The following is a 23,479-nucleotide window of genomic DNA, read 5'->3' as shown; positions in this document are numbered from 1 at the left end:
AAATTCTGTAGGAATTAGAGCAATTATTGATAAATACACGTTTGACTGAATCTTTTCTACAAATCAAAGCCTTTCTAAAAGTGTGCACAGAATAAAAAAAATACCGACGTAACGTTAAACGTGCAGTTTTAGATCTTTTGAAATGTTTAATTTGCATAAAGTGTATGTATATTTTTCTTTTCTTTTATTATTTGAAACAAGCAAACAAAACGATCTTGCAGTTCCAAACCCCCTCTTCAACATTGCTTCTTGTGTTGCAATATCATCGTTCTCCGCTTGGAGGAGCTCTTGCTCCGTCACTCACCGCTCGCATCGCTCGCGTCGATCTCCGCGCAACAGCGATCATTCACCAGCTAGAGCCTGTAAGATTACCTTACACATGCATTCAGATCAGACCGTCACCATATGTTCGGCCGAGAAGCCTTAAATGAGTCATGATATACTTCAAAATAAATGTAGCCTATAGCTCGAAGAGGTGACAAATAATTATTTAATAATAAATTGAAAATAAAGTCTGGGTGGAAAGTGAAGTAGCCTAAAAAAAGCTGCATCTAAATATTAAAATAAAAAATATGCATGTCTAAATGAACTTCAGATTCTAATCATATTCTACTAATAATAATGAATCAGACGTTGCTAATGTTGGATAATGCAATTAAATGTAAAAAAAAAGAAAAAGAGAGATGATTCATGTAGGCTAGGCCTAGTAAAACCACGTAACCAGTAAAATATGGCGAGATGATGCACAACTTTTTAAGAACCTTGAGAAAGTGTATATTTTAGGTGTTCGTGTGACTGGACACCATTTTGTAACATTTTAAACAAAATTTCTTTAAACAAATTTTCCATGCTTATCTTTCAGTTTATCAAAAGATTTATGCGGCTAAATTTTTAAAGAACCAGCAAACTGCTGTTTACAAAGTTTAAGGAGGAGAAGGCTAACATCTTACACTGCAAGACATGTCAATCAACCGACTACATAGCCTACAATCATCATTTGCTTTGCCAAAACCATCCACAGTATAATCCATTTAACATGATGACCGTTTCGAAAGCAACCCGTTCCCCTTTCTTGCCCGCGGAGTGTGTGTGTTTAGTATATTCCGTCCCGCATACAGTGTTGTTTGAGGTCCGTTCTCGCCCTGAGCGCGGGACTGGAGCGCGCCGCCGATCTGACTGCTGAGCGCGACCCCGTGACACGCCTCCTCTGATTTTCACATTCCATTAGGTAATTCAATAGCAGACAATTAGACTGACCCAGTCATTGGCCCACCCAACGGGACACTGCCGACACAATGACCCTGATAGGGCAACGTTGCAGAAGTCTGGAGTTCTGTGTCATCCATCTGAGCCTGTCAATTATTAATTAGGCTATAGTTACAGAGAAGCGCAAGTTATTAGATAAATTAATGTTTTTTTTAAAAAAGTTATAAATATATTTTCAATAAAAGTTTTTTTTTAGGTTTACTCAGCTGTGATCTAAACATAAATGCTAATTTTCGTAATCATATGATACTAAAAAGAACACACATTTTTATTTATTTATTATTATTATTATTATTATAATTTAAAAATTAAGCTGAAATGTATTTATTTAGACCTATGTATGTATTATAGGTAGGCTATAATAATAAAACACCAAGCTAAGTATGCCACAAATTTTTGTAAAAAAGTTTTTAGTTTAAAGTTTCTTTTCTAGTCATTTTGTATCATTTTTATTTGTTGTTTTAAATATTATTATTATTGTCACTATTATTATTATTAGCAGACATTTATTTATTTATTTAGCCTAATAAAACACTGTGCCAAGTTAAGTATGCCAAAACTTTTTAAACTTTTTTTTATTATTAGGCCTACATTTTTTTTTCTAGTCATTTTGTAATTTTTAATTGTTGGTTTAAAATATTATTATTGACATCATCATCATTATTTATTTATTTAACAATAAAACATTGTACCAAGCTAAGTATGCCAAAACTTTTTAAAGTATAGTGTTTTTCTAGTCAATTTAATTATTATCATTATTATTATTGTCATTATTAGTCCAATTATCATTATTGGCAGACATTTATTTATTTATTCATTCTTTCTTTCATTTGGTATATTAATAAGATATTGTACCAAGCTATGTATGCCAACACTTCATGACAAGTCTTTTTTCTAGTCATATTTATACTATTTTATAATTTTTTTTAAATACGGACGGATGGATGGATGGATGGATGGATGGATGGATGGACGGATGGATGGATGGACGGATGGAAGGATAGATAGACTCGGCTCGTTCTCAGCTAGTCTGATGGCTTTGAATGACAGATCACGCCTGCAAGTGACAGTGTCTCGATGAGCGGACATTAACACCGGCGCTGATGGCCACTCACACTCACTCACCCACTCACACACACACACACACACACACACACTCGTCTCTTCCCCTTCCTCAGTCTCTTTATTCTGCGAGTAAACGCGAAGCACAGCGCCTCGGGCAGTGAACACAATGGAGAGCTGGAGAGGGTGGGACGGAGGGGGAGAGAGACCCCATGCATGTATAAATGAAGGCTGTATGGGGGGAAGGTAGGGGCGGCCTTGACGAGATCAGATTAAACAACAATACAAAAGCCCACCACACTCGCCTCTTATTTATTTACATTCTAATGAATGGGGAGCGTTTGTGTCAGCTGAAGAATTCTAATATCCTATAAGGCCTTCACCGTGTTAAATCAGGGCTAATGGCCTGTTTATTTCGGGATTTATTTGAGGAGATTCGGGAGTGTTGGGATAATGGCCGTTGTTCAAATATGTATGTCAGGATGAACACATATCTAACATACATTCATACCCTTGCATATTTCAGCTATATCTTAAAGTTGCAATGTCTCAATGTTTCTTATCAGTAGATAACAGTATCATTTTCTTTTACAATCTCTTCAGAATTGTAGCTACATTTTATAGTCTTCAGATAGTGTCTGTTTTGATTGAATTTGGGCCTAATTTGCTACTGGTTAACACGACAGATTTTTCAACACGACCTCATGAACGTGCGTATAGATAGCACGCACTTTATTTCCCGTGCCATTTATACGCCAAAAATAGTTTTTGTGTGCATATGATACGCACTGTAAACCCCTTATGTAGGATTAGGGGTGTGGAGTGTGTGCGTATTATTACACACCATAAAGTGCGTATCATATGCAAGCGAAAACTATTTTTGTCGTATAAATGGCACGAGAAATAAAATTCGTGCTATAGATACGCACTTTCATGAGATCGGGCTGGATTTGTTTCACAATGCAATAGCCTATCTCAGACAACTTGCCTAAGAGTTTCAAATCAATAAGATTGCAAACTTATTTTATTTTGTAAGTTTTTCTTAAGTATACTCAAAATATATCCAAAACATTATATTAGACTTTTATTAATTTTATTTGACAAAGATACCAAAGTAGTTTGACCAAAGCAGCCAGAATTAGGTTTTATATATATATATATATATATATATATGTGTGTGTGTGTGTGGCATCAGACTGTAGTTTTTTGGATCATCTCTCTTGATGTCTCTATCACAAAAGAGACATAAATAAATTAAAGATCTCAGAGGGACAGTTTTGGGACACTTGCAACCCTTATACTGGGTTTACATTACACTATACCTTCGCGAATCGTTCGCCTGTGAATGTAGGACTCTGAGCACGTCCCCGAGCTCTTTAAGCACGTTCCCCAGCGCTGTGACCTCCAGGTCTTCTCCCCCGGGGATGATGCCTGTGTGTGGGGGAAGGGTTTGCCCGTCAGGCTGTGGCAAATACATCCTCCGTCAAAGCCCCGAGCAATCCTGTTACACACGCAGCTCGCGCGATTATCCTGCTCCTCTTCTCGGCCTCTCGCGCACAGACGACACATCACTCATATTATATTTACCAATATTTTATTTGAACTAATTCTTATTTAAATGAAATACACGTCACAATATCTAACAAATGAGTGTTCTAAAAATGTTCTAAATGTTCTAAAAATTAAACATGTCCGAACATTCAAGTTTAGTTGTGGGAACATAATGCGTATAACCTATAATCATTTCAATAGGCTAAGTCGTGTTGTTCAATATGTAGGCCTGTTGTAAGATAAATAGTTCATATTATTTCAACCTTCAGAACAATTAGGCCTATTTTTTCCCAAGTTTAAAAATCAAATTTTAAAGGACATTTAAACCAAGACATTGTAGCCTATATGTCTTGATATTTCTAGGGGCCTTTATATTTATATGGCCCAGCAAGGTAAGTTATCTTTTATTTATTTATTTTTTACTTTTGTACAATAAAAGGTCAGCCACAAATATTCTTGTTGAACAAAACTGCAACCATTTTAATTTAGTATGTATTTTTGAGATAATAGGCCTATATCTAATTTTAAAGGTTTTCTTGTGAGAACGTTCATCAAACATATTTTAAGAAAGTTTATCCATAACATTAACCCATTTATTTTTATGTCTTGACATGAAGTTTGGCTTTAGCTTTATATTTCTAGGGCCCAACAAGGTCAGTGATCTTTATTTTATTCATTTATTTATTTATTACTTTCGAACAACAAAAGGTCAACCACAAATATTCTTGTTGAACAAAACTGCAAACATTTTAATTTAGTATATATTTTTGAGATAATATGCGGAAAAATGGGGCTAGTGATTAACGGCATCAAGTGTTTAAACCGTGGGATTTTAATGATTGAGTTGTTTAATCTATTTCAATGAAAATACAAATGTTCTGCTTACAAAAAGTTACGTTAATATCTATATATAGCCATTAGCCACTATCTATACGATTTAAAAAAAACCCATACATCATCCTACCACCTCCTTCTCTCTATATAATATAAGCCAAAAATACCGTTTTGTGGTTTTCCAAAAGCCTCTCAGCGGCACTGCCGATTAATTTTGTTTACGGAGCCCGTGCGCTGTGCGAAACACCCCCTCTCGCTGTATTCTACACGTGCGCATCGAGTCGTACAGAGGGAGCGCAGCCTACTGGGTTTATGGTAATTGCGGTTGTTCCCCCGACTGGCCTTCTGGGTAAGAGAGCGAGAGAGAGAGCGAGAGAGCGAGCGAGAGAGAGAGAGACAGGCGTCTTGCGCTCAGCTTTCATTCCCCGCTGCACGCGCTTACCGAGAGACACGCATACACAAGCAGCAGTTGCGCGAGCGTTCAGCGCGCCAGGGATATCGCGTATCGGAACCGGGACAAAGAGAGAGGGGACATTTTCCGCGAACGGTCCGTTATATTAAAGAGAGAGGGGAATTCGTGTGGCAGTTTTGTTGGCCAGTACTCAGTATATGTGCGTGTGAGGACCGGTCCGTGCACACAAGAGCAAACACATTGCTGCCGTTCTCTCGGCGTGGCTCTCGATCGCTCGTTGTCTCGCGAGCCCAACATGGCGCTGCGAGGCGTCATATAGCAGACTGAGTTCAGTTCAGCCGGAGCCCCGGGGATTTTTCGCCACCTGTGCGTTCACGCGGTTCGTGTCGAAGCGATCATCCTCTTCTAAATCAAAGGAATTACGTTCGACTGCTCCTTGCATGGATGTATATGGATCCCCTATACGTGTTAACAGTTTTTCCAGGAGTGGATATTCATATTCGGCAAGTCCGGAGATACTTTGAACTTCAGAAGGACTTCCTTTGAAAACAAAGACAAAACCAGGGTTACTAGATTGACCTAAATTATAGAGGCTACATAGTAATGCAGCTTTTAATAGGAACATCTGATCCTCTTTGTTTTAACGGGAATCTTTGCATATCTTAAAAAACTAAAATCGTGAAAACTTGAATTTAAAGAGGAAACCCCACACGTTCCGTTTGACTCAATGAACAACTGGCATCACTTCATTCAGGTAAGAACATTTTAAGCTTTATTATGTTTTCCATGCCTTATCTGCGTATGTTTGTTCCGTTACATTGTCCAGTAGGCAAATGCGTACGAGCCGTTTCGTGCGGACCTTTGGCAACGCTAAAGAGGGTTCGTTCTTGATACACATAACTATTTTAAACCACGAATCCCCATATAATCTTCTGTTTTGACATATTTGACATTTCTGCTTGAAACTTGTGCTTGTTGACAAGTTTTCAAAACATTGTCTCTGGGCTGACTGCATGGTGTCGCGATGTCTTGTTGACATTTCTTGTTGGTTGTTGATGTTTGAGAAGAAATTGCTTTTAATTTGAATTAAATCGAAATAATGTGATGCTCTGTTAGGACTCTCTTCACTAGCTAACAAACCATTTTTGTAACCCAACGTTACGGGACTTTCCTTTTTAGTAGATGACCTTTTTTCACTGTGCATCTATTCAAAGCGAAAACAAATCGTAGATTTTGTGGAACTGTTGGTTTCTGTGAAATTCACGTGTGTTCATTTTTTCGTATTGAGTAATGAGACGCCAGAAATCTTTCTAGTGCGCGCTCGCGATGGCGCGTGGACTTTCTTTTTCCGATCGGGATACACACCGCGAGCGCTATTGATTTCACGAGCCTCGCCCTTTTATATGACGGTTACCAACCTTATGAAAGTTTTAAGAAATTGTTCCTTGCAATTCTGTGGAAAACGATAAGTTGATATGGCCTCCAAACAAGTACGTTTGGAAGTCACCTCCACTTTCTTTTCTTTTTTTCAGTGAGCTTTGTGAGGGGACTGAAATGACACATTGTGGACAGAAGAAGCCTATGAAATTATATAAAATGAATTAAAGATTTTCTATGGAGTCTTGTTCCAGACATTGAAGCGAAATGTTTTTAAGTAAAGGCGCTTTGTGGAGACACTGTAGTCTGTCTTTTGTTAGAAACGAATGTTGATGAGACACTTCGCGACCTTCTTGCGCTCAAAGTTATTCGCTGTCTGGTTGTGTCCGGGACGGGAGGAAATTACTTGACCAGTTCCTATTAAGTGAAGACATTGTCAGTTCTGTGTATAATCAGTCATAGACGTTTGGATTTTTATTAATCTCTTTGTCCTCGGCAGGCGCGGTCGTTTGAACGTTTTAAGATCCATATATTTAGGATATTTTTCTCAACTTGGAATATTTCATCCATTATGTTACGCTGTTTTGTGATTCTCTAACAACAGTGTTATATTGTCGCGCCTTGAGGCTTTCTTTGTAGGAAAACCCGCTGTAGGCTATCCAAGTTGTTAAAGAATGATGGTATCCGAAAGTTATAGGTTTAAATCCCACAAGGGCTGATCAATTAACCATTATCACTGTGCAATGAATAAGACACCTAACACCATATCCAGGTTGACCTAATGTGTGCAGTTTAAAAGCTATTAAATTACTAATTAGTAGGCTACTATTAGTGTGGAGTTTACACAAAACAGCAAAACATGGACTTTACATTGCTGGCTATTGCTGTTACTCTTGCTGAGGTAAACTTAGGCCTCTCTTTCCTGGCCTGTTATTTTTTTACACACTTTTTTTGTCAAACCCGTGGGTTAATTTTTCACAGAAGTCTCGTTTCTAAATGGTTGCGACGTGCTATTCTGCATAATTAAAGCGCTGTGGACGCTATTAATCAAACATGTCAGAACGTATTCGTATAAATCCTGGTGGAAAGAAAGCCCTGGATCCATCCATATTTTCATAGGCTTGCCTAAACGGCTACTACAGATTTTTTTGGCATCCTTTTAGCGTGACTCAATCATAAAAGTGCATCTCAATGTGACACGTATTGCTGAACACTTCAGATGTTCTTCCTCAACATCTCTTGTTACGGATTCCTAATAAGAAGCACTTGGCTGTATATATTTTTGTGTTGTCCCATTGCTTCTTTGGAGAATAATAGAGTGCTTGATGTCAAGTTCTTCAAATCAATGTGGACTGTTACTTTTTGAGTTCTTTTAGGCATACAGGCCTAGGTATTTTTCTGAAGAAGGCAGGCATTTTTCTGAAGAAAGTTGTTTGTTGCTTTTAAATCATCATATGGAATAATATAGGCTTTTTGCTTCCAATTGAAACCTTTATTCGTGTATTGACACGGTCAATTGAATAAGAGTTTTTACTTTTTCCCAAATCACACATTGCAAACTTTATAGAGTGGAACTGATGACATTTAATGTGATATAAAACCGAACAATCTGCTCGTTATTAGTCCTAATCTGTCCAATACAACCTAATCGGAACGTGTGTATAGCGCTTCTGTTTTTGTCTCAAATGGCCCACACTTTTTTTAGGCTACGTGCTATGCATTCACATTTTATTTGTTTTTGTAAATCAGATTAAATAATGTACAGTGTTTGTACACGAAGTGGCACGTATATCGGTTGTTTTCCCCCGTTTATTTGGTCCAGTCCCCCCGGCTCGCCCGGCTGAGACCCCCAGCTCTCCGGGTTTGTCAGCTCGATGTGAGCTCACGCCTCAGTCCTGACACACCAGCCTATATTCCGATGTCAGCGTCAGATTTGCAAGAGAGAAAGTGTGACATGTCTGCCCCGTATTGTAATGCTCTATACATACCCGCGGGTGGAATTCAGACCGACAAGTCATGGCCTGAGTTAAACCGGTGCCACAGTTCAGGGAATGTTTGAAGTGATTAATGTTGGCCATGAATCTGACAGAAATCAGACCACCAAAACGATCCACATTACAGAGTTTGGCTGCATTAGAGGTTACGGGGATATCGTATGATATTACATTAGAGGTCAGCGGTTAACATTTTACTTGTTTTTTTGTTGTTGTTTTTTTGCTGGTTATTTCATTTAACACGGAAAATTTTAGTCTGTTTAAATGTGTGCTTCAAACTTTGGTTTGTTCCTGGACCTCAAAGTGTATTGCCTAGGCCTATATATAGAATATATAGCCTAACAGAAATGTTAAAATAGGCTACTTTGGGACGGGCTTATAATTTGTATTATCTATTTCGGCGGTTTATAATATCTTATTTTATAACAACTTCTGTAGCCTATCATTCTGTTTCTTCTAGTTAGAATTTTAGTTTGTGTTTCAGAAATAAACCTGGAGCAGTCAATGGATCCTCTTTGCACATCTGTCACAACGAATCCATTCCTCCACATGTTATGGAAAACAATTTGAAAAACAATCGGGCTATATCTTAAACTGGCTATTTAACTCTTGAGTATCAGTGATCAGACATCCTCATAGAGTTGCTTTCTTTACTAAATCGTAGCCTATTGCCAAAGTTTGCTTTTGTCTTGGCAGACCGTTTGGGTTTTATTCCCAGCGCTTAGTTCGTGTGAGGGTGGAGGGATGCACTCGGATCGGATTTCGGAGTTTGGCTCCCGCTGGAGACGTCACGGTTTGATTGAAGTTTCTTCTCGGTCCCAGCGATCCCGCGGGACGGCCCGCGCTGAAACAGGAGAGCTCTTCTCTTCGCTTCGGCAGCTTTTGTGCCGCAGCAGGAGACCCGCTCCCGGAGCGACGCCTACCCTTGAATACATTGTTTTCTTTTTCTTTGCTCTGTGTTTCTTATTTCTCACACCTTAAAATCTGAAATTCTTGATTAAATACTGTATTTGAGATAACAGACTATAAAGATATGGTTTGAAAATGCCATTGCCATTTTAGGTTTTATTTATTAATGAGTAAAACGGGGATGAGGTAGGCTAATATAATAATAGCCAATTTGCTCCTTATCTTGTGCAGGAGCTAAAACAGCCTTGATGGTGTCTCGTGATTGACCAGGTCTGCTTCCTTTAACTCTTTACGGACGTTTCTTTTGGGACTTTTGAAATATTTGAGGTGAAAAGAATTGCAGTTCTTGTTTACATGTTGTCATATGAACAACCAGTCTTGGTTCGAATGGAACAAACTTACTCCGATTAATTTAGCAACCAATCCGACTGAATAAGTGTTTCTGATTCACTAAAAAGAGCCAACTCAATAGTAATTCGTACGGAAATCGGAGCACAGGTGAAAGACTCAAGAATCAGTCAATCGTGAATCGTAGGCTAGGCTACTACACGTGCACTACATTTTTCGCGCTGTAAATTCAGTAGCGATGTTTCTGTAGGCTACCACTGAATATTGGTGCAAAAAACACCGTGAAAGTAGGCTATTTTTATTGTCGTGTTCGGTCAGCAACGGAACCGGTTCCGAATAAGCATCGGTTCTTCCTGCGCTTAAAGTCTCAAACCCAATTCTTATCGATTTGTATGTGCAAGCAAAAGGGGAAAAGACAGACAGAGAGAGAGGGTTAGCGAGAACAATTGCGCTGTATAGTCTCTAGAGAGCACGCACGCAACCCACCATTTCAAAGCAGCGCGGAGCGCACGAGGCAGACGGGGAGGTGAGCGAGAAAGAAAGAGAGAGCGAAAGAATGGCTGCGGGGGCCGCACGCGGAATGTGTGCGCTGCCAGCGCGTGGGGCTTGGAGCAATTCGTATCGCTTCTCGCAGCTGAATGTCTGCAGGCAAATAATCACTTTTGTACATGTTGTCTTAAATATCCGCGTCCATGCCCGCAGAATGTTTTGCTCGTCATTTTCTAATGAGCTAGACAATGCACAAGCGCATATAAACAAAAAGTTGTCTTGTGTTGTGGGATGCGAATAATGCATGTTGTCTGAACCCTTTGACTAAAATATATAGGTCTATTTATTTTTAAGAAAAAAATGGGGATTTAGACAATTTCTGGACTAAATTGGTGTTTTTGCGGGCATTTATCCTATGTCTCAGGGCCTGATATTTTCTTTTGATATGAAGGTCATGATAATAATACTATCTTGAGTATTTTTTTTCTAATGATTTTTATAGCATAATTTTTATTGTTTTAAAATAGGCCTTAAGTTTTTATCCCAGACCTAGTTTTTAATTTTTTAGTCAAACTGTAGCCTATTATTTCCCCCATTAGGCTATGTCATGCGTGATAATATTATTGTGTATTTGGGACAATTCTATGTAGTCTTATATGCACTAAGTTGCTTAATATGCTATTAAATTATCAAGATAAAGCAGTTTAAAAAAACATTTTTTGTCAATGACGCTGTGGTGGAAATATTTATAAAAGTATCATGGGTTTAGTCATTTAAAAAGGAAAATAATAATCGCCGCATAAATACCCACAAATCACCATGAAAGTGTAAAACAAAGTGTAAAAATGCCTTTTGCTTATATATAATGTGATAGCCTAATCTATAATAATTTATGTACTAATGTTTGTAACAGGCTATTTCACCTGCAACTCATGACACGTTCACTTTAAGTTAGACATTGGACGCTTTAGGCTGAAGGCAATAAAGATAAGTTCTTCCACCGCAGAGCAGTTCTTTTTGACATAATGGCGCTTTAATGAAAATGTCTTAGTCACATATGTTGAATATCTTCTTTTCATAAGTCATGCATGTGATAGGCTACATTTTAGTATAGGCCTATACTTTACGTTTGTCTTGAAAAGCTTTTGCATACCCTTGTTGTATTTCCCCTTCATTCGGCTTTGTTTTATCTGCTGCTTACAGATTTAAAACATTTTACTGCCACTTTAAGAGTTGTTATGGAGTGTGTGCGCTGCGGACGATAGATTTGGCGATGTGCCACAGTTTGAGATCTGCTGGCGGGACCTCTGGGGCTTCAGGTGGAGATCTCAGCGGCCCTCCATTCTCTACACTTGAGCCCTTACTGCAAAAACTCACACCTCAGGAGATAAACATTTAACACTCTCTTTCATGCTCCGCACACTTTATAACATCATCTCGTGTTCTTCTGTCAACACCAACCTGAAGCAACGGCTTTCGCGCCTTGTCTCTGTGCCACACTGTTGGGTAGACGTCTTTGGGTAGGCATTCAATATAATTAGTTTAGTTTCCAAATATAAATATACTAAGCGTTATTGTTGTTTTGGTCCTCCTTTTGCATTATTATACCAAATGGCAAATACAAAGAGAAAATTTTCTTTCTCTCTTGACAAAGACACAAATGTTCTTCCATTTAATTAATTAGCTCTTTTTGTTTTTATATAGGCTTATTTACTATTTATATTTGTGTATATGCAAAAAGTTGCATGCGAATTTTTTTATTACATTTATATAGCCTAGCTATATATAGCCTATATATATTTTCAACGTATACATATGCATCAACCTACCTACACGATCTATTAGCTTATAATTACAGCATTTTTTTTTCTTTAGGCAGCTAGCGCAGCGCCGTTTACAGTAGTCTATATTTAATAATGGCGGGGATATAAAAAGAAACGTAAAATACGTAGCAAATTTAACCTTTGTGTAGTTTTTTGTTTAGTTTATAAGCCAAGGTGATTAGAAACAAAGTTAAAACAGCCTATGTATAGCTCGCTTCAGTTTTTGCTCACCTGCAGACAAAGCGCCCGGCGCGCTTGGCTTGTGATTGATGTCTTTGAGAGCGGAGGTTTCTTTCCTCCGTGGGGGGTGCGTACCCCTCTTACCGAAGCGCCCCTCAAATGCATAATGTCCTCGCCCCCGCTGGCGGAATGAAAGAGCGGGTCACAGAGGGGACGGAAAATGAGAGCGCAGAGAACGTGTCTGAATGGCCAAGGCGAGTGGGTTTCTGCTGCGCTCCCCACGGCAGGGTCGGATTAGGTTTTGAGAGCAGGGGAGGATGGGGGAAGGGAGGCACACGCTCCGGGAACAGGGGCAGAATTTACGTTTATTAAGTTTAATGGCTGCTTAATGCTGGTATAGTTAGAACAATAATTCAACTTCATGAGTAAATGCAAGAGGTTTACTGTTGGGTGCATGTACTTAATGTGAATAAAAATGCATGCTTTACTGTTTTGCATAAATGCAACTGCTTTTTGTAATTGTACTTATTAATTTTGTTTAAAAGCACTGAAGCGTTTGACTTGGGTTGCTATGGAAGTGATGCATGCACGCACATCTGTTTGTGTATGTGTGTAGGTTGGTTTGATTGATGACAGAGGGCAAACTGTCTCACTCCTTCAATAGCAGTGACTGTGGCCATGTCTCTAGATAAGCTCTGGGTCTGCGTTATTGAAATCTGGGGTCTGTAGAGCCATCAATAACAGAGGCGCAGCTCGCCTACTCAACAAAGCACCGATGTAATGTCTTGCCAAGCTGTGGGGCTGGGTAGCAGTATTTGGGGAGGGGTATTTTGATTTTGATCGCTGCTTTCTCTGCTGTAAAGACACTCCCCGCTTTGCGTTGCACGGAACAAGTACAGAATGCAGAGGGATTCCTTATCAGTGCACTTGCTCTGAGATAACAAAGCATGTAGCCCAGTGACCGTTCGTCGAGATGAAGGCATGTGGAGGTGAGAAGCAGGCCAAGGCCTCACCATGAAGAGGTCCTTTCTCATTTCCCTCTCTCCAGTACGCCAATTTCTCTGCTCAGTGATCAAGGTTAATTTCCAGTCCAGTTCATTGTGTTTACCTGGAACTTAAACGGTATATGAATAAATAATAGAATGTGGTAAATTTTCAGTCTTTTGAGCTGTATGATGTAGCCTATATGATTTTTTTTTTTTTTTTTCCCTCCAACAGAAAATTATCCTTATGGGATGGTGAAGACAAGAGAATCTGTTGAGAACTAACAGAGAAGACAGAGTCCTTATTCAAAGCATGGTAAGCATTTCATACATTTAATATGTGCACATGAATGTAAACCCTTTCAGTTAGTCATGTGTTGGAACTAGTGCAGTCAAATCGATTAATTGCATCTAACATCAAATTTTGTTTATATAATATATGTGTGTGTGTATACATATATATGTACATATATATTTTATAAACACAAACTTTTTTAAACTGTCCCCTCCCACATTGAAATATATCAATCTTTCATGCTTGTAAAGTGCATAATCACCTGTTTTCACGCATTAGAATTCTCCATTGTTGACAGATGCTTTCTGTCAGAATGTACAAACCAGGACTGGCATAATTTAAACTCTCAGGTCGCTCTCAGGTATGATGGGAAGACCGATCTGTGCTGTCTACCATACTGCACAGAAAACATACATCAAAGCTGCTGCTTTTCCCACACTATAACCTCACTGGAGCTGACATTTAAGAACGATTTCTGCATTCTCCTGTTGTGACCTTGAAAAGTGCAATATATTGTGACGTCCTTGTAATTTCCTAGATTTTTTATAATGGTGGGGAAAAACATGAGATTAATGCATATGAATCAGTTTATGATAAGAGAGTGAGATGCTTTTTTTCTGACATTTTAAAAAGAAAGTCTGATTTTGTATAACATGACCACATGTGATGTCTGTCATGTGCTGTGATAAATTTTTTTGGCTCTTACCAGATGCAGTCTCTTATTTCCATGATAAATCAGCCATCTGATTTAGTGAAAGGTGAATGTTATCTCTAGATAAAGATTGGATGGATCGTTCCTGTTTTTAATCTGGATTGGGCTTTTGTTCACTTGTCTGTCTGTTGTTTAAGTCTTATTGCTCTTTGTTTGTTGTCTCTCCCTCTCCCTCTCCCCCACCCTTACCACTTTTTGCTCTTTTGTCACAGGTGGATGCGAGTACAACCTGCAGAATGAACCCTCTCAGTGCGCTTGGCATCGATCGGACCAGCTTGATGCGGGAGAGCCTCCGCGTTCATGGAGGGATGGTTTATCCACCAGGAATTCGGACCCTGCCAACAGAAAAGGGCTATGTTGGTGACAGGATCCCCGACTTGCTCTACAAACCAGATGTGTCTCTCGACAGCAGAAAGAACACAAACAGTTATGTTGGACTCTATAAAAGTTCCCCACCTGGGATTCAGAAGTCGCTGATGGTGCCTGGGACTGGATCAGACGCTTTAGGGTTGGACAGACGGGTTGTTTCAGGAGATAAGCCCCCAGAACTGAGTCTCAATGGTGGTAGCTATCTGCGGGTTCCTTGGATGAGTCCTTACCATGAAGCTGGAATGTACCCTTTCTTAGACTCTAGTAAATACACTGCTTTGAACATGTATAAAGCATCAATCCTTTCACAACCACCACATTACCTTCCTCAGCATCTGGCCTACCAGTCTCTATGTGCAGGAGGCAGTGCAGCTGGTACAGAGCGCTTGTTTTTCATGCCCCCATATCCCCCTGCACCTATATCATCACCCCTTCCTCCTCCTCTCAGGATCCCCACTGCAACTGTTGCCCCTACTGCACTATCACCTATGATGCACCACCAGGACAAAACAATAATTGGTCAAAGGATTCACCATGAGCCCTCAGCATTTGGGCAGCAGACATTACATCAGCAGACCCAGCCCCACCATCAGTCACCCAGTGATAGGCAACACAGCAGCAGTGGAAACAGTGCCAGCAACAGCAAGTCCATCCGGACCCCATCCAGCAAAAACACAAGCAGCACTAGCAGTAATGTTAGCAGCAGTAGCAGCGTTGGTATTAGCAGCAGCGCCAGTTCCATAGTCTCAGTAGACTCATGTCCTTCCCATGTAATGCAACCACCCCGCCCTACACCACGCCCGGCTCAGCCACCTGCAGCCCCCCCACCCCCTCCTCCACCTCTTGTGGATAGCACTATGGAGTTCCAGAAGCCTCTGTATAGGAGTCCTTCCTCTTCCTCGTCATCATCACCATCGGTTGCTCACCCTATCTACATTAGCAGCATGTCCCAAGAGCTTCGCTCTCCAATTCGGCCAACTAGCCAGAAGCCTAAAGCCAAAGAGGCAACCATGGAGTCCAGAGGTATGGGGAATGAAAGAAAGGGCAGCAGCTCACCTGTTAAGACCTCTTCTGAGAAACCACCTCAACAGGGACCTATTACCAAAGACCCAGCAGACAAGCCTTTAGACCTGTCTGCCAAAATCATTGACTTCGAAGGACCTACCAATGGGTACCCCCAAAAATTAGAGGCCTTAGCCAAGCTTGGCTATTCCCCCACTGCCCGTTATGGACTTCCCCCAAACAGGGAGCTTTTAAAAGAAACTCTTTCTCCGGCTGTTAGCACTACTTCTAAAACTCCAGAAAGGCCTGAGATAATTAGCACTTTACCTTCTTCCTGGGTTGTGCCAAGTCCTACCCAGACAATCAGCTCTGAGGCCAGTCAAAACAAAGGCTCCAGCATCATCAAGAATAAGAATCTTGAACATGTGGTGCCACAGTCAAGAAGTTCCTCTTGTTCCAGAATTGATGACCAAAACAATGGCTCAAACCCAAGTTCTGCACCTATTGTCATGACTACAGCATCTCGGCCATCATCTGTCTCACCTTCTCCCAAGATTAATGGTGAATGGCCAAAGTCACTTCCCACCCCACCAGAGAAGACCCCAACTAATAACCATGGTGGCAGCCACCCCACAGCTACAAAGCCCTCAAAGACGCACAAAAAAAATGAATCCCCTGAAATTGGCTTCAAGCCCCAGCAATCACATTTAGATAATGGACATGCTCCAAGCCACCTTTACATGCCTCAGGGTGAAACTTATCTTCCTCCCAGCTTAGCATATTCTAGCAGATATCTCTCATACCCAGTAACCGAGAGTCTTTCCCTTTCCCACTTGCAGTTGTCAGGAAAAGGGCCAGTATACCCTCATCCAGTTATGCTGGGCACTAACAGTCTGTATTCAGCACGTTTGCCACCCAAGCATGGCATCCCATATGGCATCCCACCCAGTCATGGAGAATATCTGACCTACCACGACTCACAAGAGATGGTCCATCCACTAATGTCTCCCCACCTGCCCCTGGACCACAAAGTCACTGAGCGTCTGGAACTGAGGCACAGACCCCTGGACAAGCCTTGGCACCACGACGAGACTCCGTATAAGCGCCAGAGCATCACTGACACAGACCCAAGTTACAAATCTGAGAGGGAGTCAGAGAGACAAGAAATTTTGGGCTCAAAATCTCAGAGCAAGCCTCACACAGTGAATAAAGAGGAGATTGTCTGCATCGACCTGGTCCAAGATGACACAGATGGCAGTCCAGAGCCAGACAAATATAGTGCCATCGATGTCAAATGCAAAGAGCCAGCTAAGCCAGTCGGCAGTGGGACAGGGATGGCAAATGAAAGTGGCAGTAATTCTGAGGAGAAAGAGCCAGAGCTCATGCAGATCTTGCGCTCCAGCCAGCCTGCCGTATCCTGGCCAACTGATTCAGAGCGACGGACAGAGGTATGTAGTCCACCTCGTCCACAAAAGCAGTCTGACTCTCCTGTGCACAGCCAGACTGAAGAAAGCTCCTCTGAGCATAGCCCACTACCTGACATGTTGGAAGAGCAGACACTACGCTGTGCCAGAACCTCCGGCGAAAGGGCTCGAGGTGATGGTGCTGAATTCAAAGTTGATCGGCACCACGCTCATCAACAATATGTGGACTTGGGCAAGGATGGACTAGAAGACACAGAATCTCATGAGGAGGAGGAGGATGGACATGGATTGTCTAAAAGCAAGAGATCCAGCTTGGCTAAGAGAATAGCCAACTCCTCAGGCTATGTTGGCGACCGCTTCAAGTGCGTCACCACTGAGCTGTATGCAGACTCCAGCAAATTGAGCCGGGAACAGCGAGCATTGCAGGTCAGTTATGCAATTTTGTATGTTGGTTAGAATGAATAGGGAAGTTTGTGCAATTATGAAGCATGTCACATGTCATTGTCACATTTTCTGTTTGAGAATCATTCAGGTCATGTAAGAGTGTTATAATTTGAGAACACCTCACATTTTCTGTTCCCTGGTCAACTCTTCAAGGACCAGTAGCTGTCAGTGAATTAGATAAAGTTTCCCAGCCATCCTGAGATTTACAGATACACTTTAAAAATAGCTCAATGACCTCAGTTTCGGCTTTGAACGAGCACTTGTATCTAACTTCCACACTCGGTTATATTGAACGCCTTGCTAATTACAGATCTCCGTAACCCACTCTCCCTCTCCTGCTCTCTCTTTCTAGCAGTTTTTGGGCCCCTGCTGTGAATCTGTCAAACAGGCTTTAATGGCAGAAGTTCTACAATTAGTGTGAGAGAACTTGTGTGTTTATATAAGAACACACACGCTTGAGTGTGCGGTTCAGTCAGCGGCCGAAAGGGTTAACACAAAGTGCCGTCTGTGGCTGCTTTGCCCAGTCGTGCGGAAGCTCAGCTGCCAAATGTTTGTGTGTGTGTGCGTACGCGTGTATGCATGCCATGGCCTTGCTAGCACATAATGCTGCAGGCAACTGTTAACCTGCGGGTGAGCTCTGGAGACCAGTGTGTGTGTGTGAGTGTGTGTGTGTGGGGCATACCCAAACATAATCACACACCCTTTCCTACAGGCTTCCATCTTGCACTCCTTTCCTCTCTTTACACACGCACACAAAAACATGCACACCCCCAGGCCCCCAATAGCCATGTCAGTGGTGGCAGCCCTCCCAGCTTAAGTGAAATCCGGCCCATTCTTTCCTGATGGGGAAGATTAGAGTTCTTACCAGCAGCAGCGAGCAGAGCGCTCGCCGACTGGCAGAGTCATTAGCGCACACACACATAGTCGCGCAGTGGAGGGAGAGTAAGGGAGAGGCTGATGGAAGGCAATGCCCTAATTTCAGATAGCCCACACAATTTTGGAAAGTTTTTTTTTAAATAAGCCCAGTGTTTTCTATGCATTTCCACATATCCTTTTAAAGTTTGTATGATTTAAACATCAGCTTTTAAAGCCATATCATTCTCAGATATTTTCCTGAATTCCCCCATATTTTTTGTGTAATGGTAAGTTAATGTTTGTTTGCAGATGTGTTAAATTTGTGTAAATATTCAATTCAAATCATTGAAAAAGATATTGAGCCCCATTCTGATTGCTTAGATGGAAGGATTATCACAAGAGGACAGTAATTTAAGTCAACCAGCTGCGTTTTGGGAGGTCAGTTCATTTTATTTTTAAACTACTAATCAGTTGAAATGAGTAACACTTAGTTTTGCGCCCACAGGCGGTTGTGAAGTTAGACTTTTTTTCTTCCTTTTCCTCCTATTTTAGGGGTCCTGAAAATTGCATGGTCAAATTTGAGTAAAATGAATCCCCTGACTTCACCTGTATCACTTAGCTTTTGTTATAAGTTATTGATATGCATTTTCTGAATTGACTCTAATGCACTTTAGCTCCTGTTCTACTCTCACTGCAGATTTATTTTATGCAAGTCTTATTCTGTTTTTTTCCCCCTCTATTTTTGTTGTACTGGAGCACATGAGAGACAGGCTTTACAGCTGGTGCTCGTAACACTGGATCTGGTTTCACGATTGTGCTGTGTGTGTGTCTGTGTAGCGTGCGATGATGCGTTTCTCGGAGCTGGAGCTGAAGGAGAAGGAGGGGTGTGTGTCGTCTGCAGCGCCCGGACTGGGAAGAGAGAGGGAGCTGGCAGAGAGCCAGTGCGGAGCGGGAGACTGGGAACTGAGCCAGCCAAGCTCCAGGCCCTCCGCAGCCCTTTCGGCCCTCTCTGATCACACCGAGCAGCACAACGGTAAGACATGCGCGCACACACACACACACACACACACAAGTGCAATCCTTCTCGCGCTGTCTCCCTCTCTAGCACTCCCTTTTTTCTTTCTCTTTGCTGGCTATCTTTGTCTCACACTTTCCGTCTTTCTTGTAACGTCTGTCGTATGCGCTGTCTCTAACTTTTGTCTTGCTTGCAGGCTGCTTTTTTCATGCATTTCACTCATCATCACTTCTTTTGTCCTATCTCCTGAAATCTTCCTTAACCATCCCAGTTTTAAAGGCGCTCCATCTTTCTTAACCCCCCTCAACCCCCTTACACTTCCTCCCCATGTCACTAGGGACGGTCCCTGCACTGTGGCGCTCCATGCAACAGCGTTAAACCAGCGGAAACGACGTGGTAAACATGGCTTCCGCCACCGCCACCCTCAAACAGGAAGCACACAAATAAACAGGCACATGCTCTGACTCTACATCTTTCTCTTTGTCCCTCTTTCTATGCTGTTTTGGCTCTTGTTTTTTCCACTTGAGCTTTGGTAATGGCCTAATGCCATCAGATTTCCAAATCAACACTTTGCTGCTATGTGACCTCGCTCTCCCTGGTGGCTTTCACAGAGGCGAGGCGTTTCCTGTGCATGTGGGTCAGAGTGTGTGTGTGTGTGTGTGTGTGCGTGAACACTTGCATGTGTGTCAGCCACACAGACAATTAACAGTGCTCTGGATTACATAAACAGAGTGCGCTCAGCAGACTGGCAGTCCCTGTGAAGCTCCAAGGGTGAAAATGCTACATAAAAACCTTCTACTGTAGTTTTGATCAGAGCTTTAATTTGATCACATCTGCCGAATACCATTCTTTTCAACAATTGATACAGTTCAAGTAATTGATTTAAGAAACCAAATTGATTATTTGACTTTGCGTGACCTTTCTGGATGTTTCATGTCCTTCGTTCCTCTCTTGATTTTTATGCCCAGTCTGTCCTTCAACATCTCTCTCTCGTTCTCTGGGAATGGCCACATTAACTCTCTCTGGGTGACGCAAACGATGTTACCATGGTGATCTGTTTTGGTGCAGAGTTGCTATGGTGCACACATTGCCATGAATTATGGGATGCATGTGGTGTTAGTCACATGCTTTGTGCGTGTCTGTGTGAGCCCGGGGCAGGGTGGGCTGTATTCTTACCCAGGCTAGTATAAAGGTTGCTCTGTTCGGCATGGAGAGTGTGATAATGAAGTTTTTGGATGTACAATTATGCACTATTGCATAATTTTTGATAGATTTGATAGATTTGGTTTGTGTGACTTATTTTGGCTAGCTGAATAATGTGCATGTTTTTTTAGGACGTGCATGTGCCTCAATATGCGGTGGGAGTGTGTGTGTGTGTGTGTGAAAGAGAGGAGCGGGCGGTATGGAGCGTGAGCCCCTAGCGCCTGTCTTTGATCTATGCTGCTGCTCTTAGCTGCCGGGAGACATTCTCAAGGAGCGCTTTTCACTGCCACACACAGAACGGGAGAAAGCAGGAGAGGGGGGGAGGAGAGTGCGAGGAGAGAGAGGAAGGGGGGGAGAGAGGAGACTTGAGCTGGGTTGCCGCTTGCGCTCTTGGCACGGATGTTTCGGGCTAATTTAAGCTTGCAGAGAGCGCAAGCAAGCGCGTCCCTGTTTGCCGTCTAGCTCCCCATGTGGGATGGGTGTGGTGTAGTTAGCACAAACACGCAACTGTCCAGGATGGGGGGGAGGTTTCTGTACTCTTTTCCTCTCTATATCTCACCATCTGTGGCCTTGTGCTCTACTGGCCTGTCGTGGTTCTTTTGAACTTGGAAAAAGGTCTTTCTTTGCAAGCAGGTGACTAACACATTTGTGTTTTTGTGGCTATGCAGGTGTGACACCAACATGTGCAAACAACAGAGTTCCCGTGCTCCAGCGGTGCGGCCCACCATCCGACATCCCGCAGTCCCGGCGAACAGAGGAGAAGAGAGTGAGGGATGTGAAAGGAGAGGAGGAGGGGTCTGTTGGCACGGCGACGAGCAGGAAACGTGCATTGGGTTTGGAACAGAGCCAAGGCCACCCTGATTGCACACACACCGCAGAAGAAAGAGATGGAGAGAGACGGACGAGAGGAGAGGACGATAATGGCATCGCGGCGAAGAGAGTGAGGCTGATTTCAGGTAGACGTCTCGGCTGTCTGTCTCTCCAATGTCCTTAACGATATCTGTCCTGTTTTCCATCTTTTCATCTCGTTCTTTCTTTGCCAAGTAGTGGATGGTCCGCTCTGTCTTTCATCTTATCGCCAATCTCCTGTCTCGCTTTCTGACATGTCTCACTCTCTCTCTCCAGGGTTCAGCTGTTCTTTTCCCCTTTCCTCTGCTCAGTCCCGCTTTGATCCTTTCGCTGGCCTTTTCAATTCATCTTGATTTGTGTTTATTGCCATCACATGGTCCAGATAAACACAACTGGCAGGCGTTCTCTGCCCTGCTCTTTCTTTGTGCTCAGTCTAAAGGGCGTATTCAGACATCAAAACAATCTTTGTTTAAATTCGCATTGTATAAACGTGTCCCAGAAAGCATGTTTTTGTCAGCAAAACTAATGTGTCTGCATGTGGGTCTCTGTTCAGCTCCGTACTTTCATTTAAAAGCTATCAAACTTGTGGGTGTTTGTGTTCTAGGAGGAAACAACTCAATTAACAATTGGAAAGCGATTCCTGCTTTAAGTGTGCAACCCTTTTGTTTATACTTTGCATGAACATCTTATGCATTAACACAAGTGGACAGTGCTAAATTCAGCTGTAAACCAGGTGCATTGCATTCTGGAGATGCATTATTATCCAATTCTGGAGATACATTGTGATCCGACTAATAACTTCTAGTGGTTGGAGATGTATATGGCACATAGCATTTGTAATGTACAGCCTAATGCATCCTAAATGCAACATCACCTGATTCATACCACACAATTATTGTGCCAGAACAAGGGGTTTTAAACTAGTCCAATTTTTAAAAAAGAAAAGAAAAAGGTCATGCATTTACAACACTTGGGATGCAATATCTGGTATCTTCTGAACAAATTTGGGCACAGTTTAGTACCTAATATATGTAGTCTCAAAATCAGAATCACCCCTTGAATTTGAGATTCATGTTAAATCCAGTTGTACACAGCAATTATTCCCAGCTGACCACGTAAAATTGGATCATCCTATCCAGATGTTATTACAAGGTATTAACGGATTGCCTCTATCTATCTCCACAGACGTGTGGCCGCAACCCTCCGAGCAGGAGGTGAAGAATCTAAAGGTGTGTATCGAGTTGACGGGTCTTCGGCTCAGTAAGCCCCGCCACCTCCATAATCTTCAGGAACTGTGGGATAGACAGGGGCAGCTCAACCATGACAGGCCGCAATTCGGAGCTCCCAACCTGGGTTTGCCTCCCACGTCCAAATCCTCTCTTCCACCACTTCAAACCACCAGGAGGGATAAGCTTGACCCTTGCCCCCCAGATATCCCGAGAGTCACCCACGGTGTCCCTGCTGTGGATCGAAAGGTCAAAGCAAATGGATTTGAAGACAAGGGGGTGAAGAGGAAAGCAGAAGTGGAGAGAGGTTGGACTAAGGAACAGCTGGAATTCACTGGATCCGACACAGGTACATCTTCCTATTCTGTCATTTAAATGCATAGTTGTAAGCGGAGAGCAGAGTATTCTGGGTAGAACAGTAGAATCCTGTCGGTGAAAATAGAGGACACTGTTTCAACAGGACCTTGGACTTAAGATGGCAAGGGACTGAGGTGTAAATTGGTTTTGTCATCTGTTATCCTGTTTTATTTGCATGACTAAACGGTTTCCTCGTTTAGCTATTTAGTCACAAACTGGTCAACTGTTCAGGTAGAGATGCTGATGCAGGTTTCATATGCCTTGGCTTACATACTATACCTTACACCCTACCTATAGCCTACCTCCTACAAATACATACTACCCTACACACAACATCCTACACCCTAAAAACTACACTCCTTTTACACCCTATACTCCACATACTATGTCCTACACCCTAAATAAAATGGCCTACACCAGGGGTGTCCAGGGTAGTCCTGGAGGGCCACAGTCCTACAGAGTTTAGTTCCAACCCTGCCCCAAACTGCATTTTCAAATAA

General features: G+C 42.0%; 1 protein-coding gene across 2 annotated transcripts in view; it reads left to right on the top strand.

Annotated features, from left to right (window-relative positions):
• Nucleotides 1-5,656: 5,656 nt before the first annotated feature.
• The window catches only part of bcor (BCL6 corepressor), a 40,773-nt gene continuing 22,950 nt past the window's right edge, over nt 5,657-23,479 (top strand). The window contains exons 1-7 of one of the 2 annotated variants that reach the window (XM_084117200.1): nt 5,657-5,879; nt 13,464-13,544; nt 14,448-17,456; nt 18,711-18,767; nt 19,167-19,362; nt 21,216-21,503; nt 22,582-22,971. In XM_084117200.1, the coding sequence (XP_083973326.1) occupies nt 13,542-13,544; nt 14,448-17,456; nt 18,711-18,767; nt 19,167-19,362; nt 21,216-21,503; nt 22,582-22,971 (3,943 nt within the window). In that variant the 5' untranslated portion in view covers nt 5,657-5,879; nt 13,464-13,541. The remainder of the gene's footprint in view (nt 5,880-13,463; nt 13,545-14,447; nt 17,457-18,710; nt 18,768-19,166; nt 19,363-21,215; nt 21,504-22,581; nt 22,972-23,479) is intronic. The other variant, XM_084117201.1, reaches the window with a different exon arrangement.

The sequence above is a fragment of the Abramis brama genome (assembly GCF_963993115.1).
Source record: "Abramis brama genome assembly, chromosome: 6".
Lineage (NCBI taxonomy): Eukaryota > Metazoa > Chordata > Actinopteri > Cypriniformes > Leuciscidae > Abramis > Abramis brama.
This window is presented reverse-complemented; position numbering and strand designations above follow the sequence as displayed.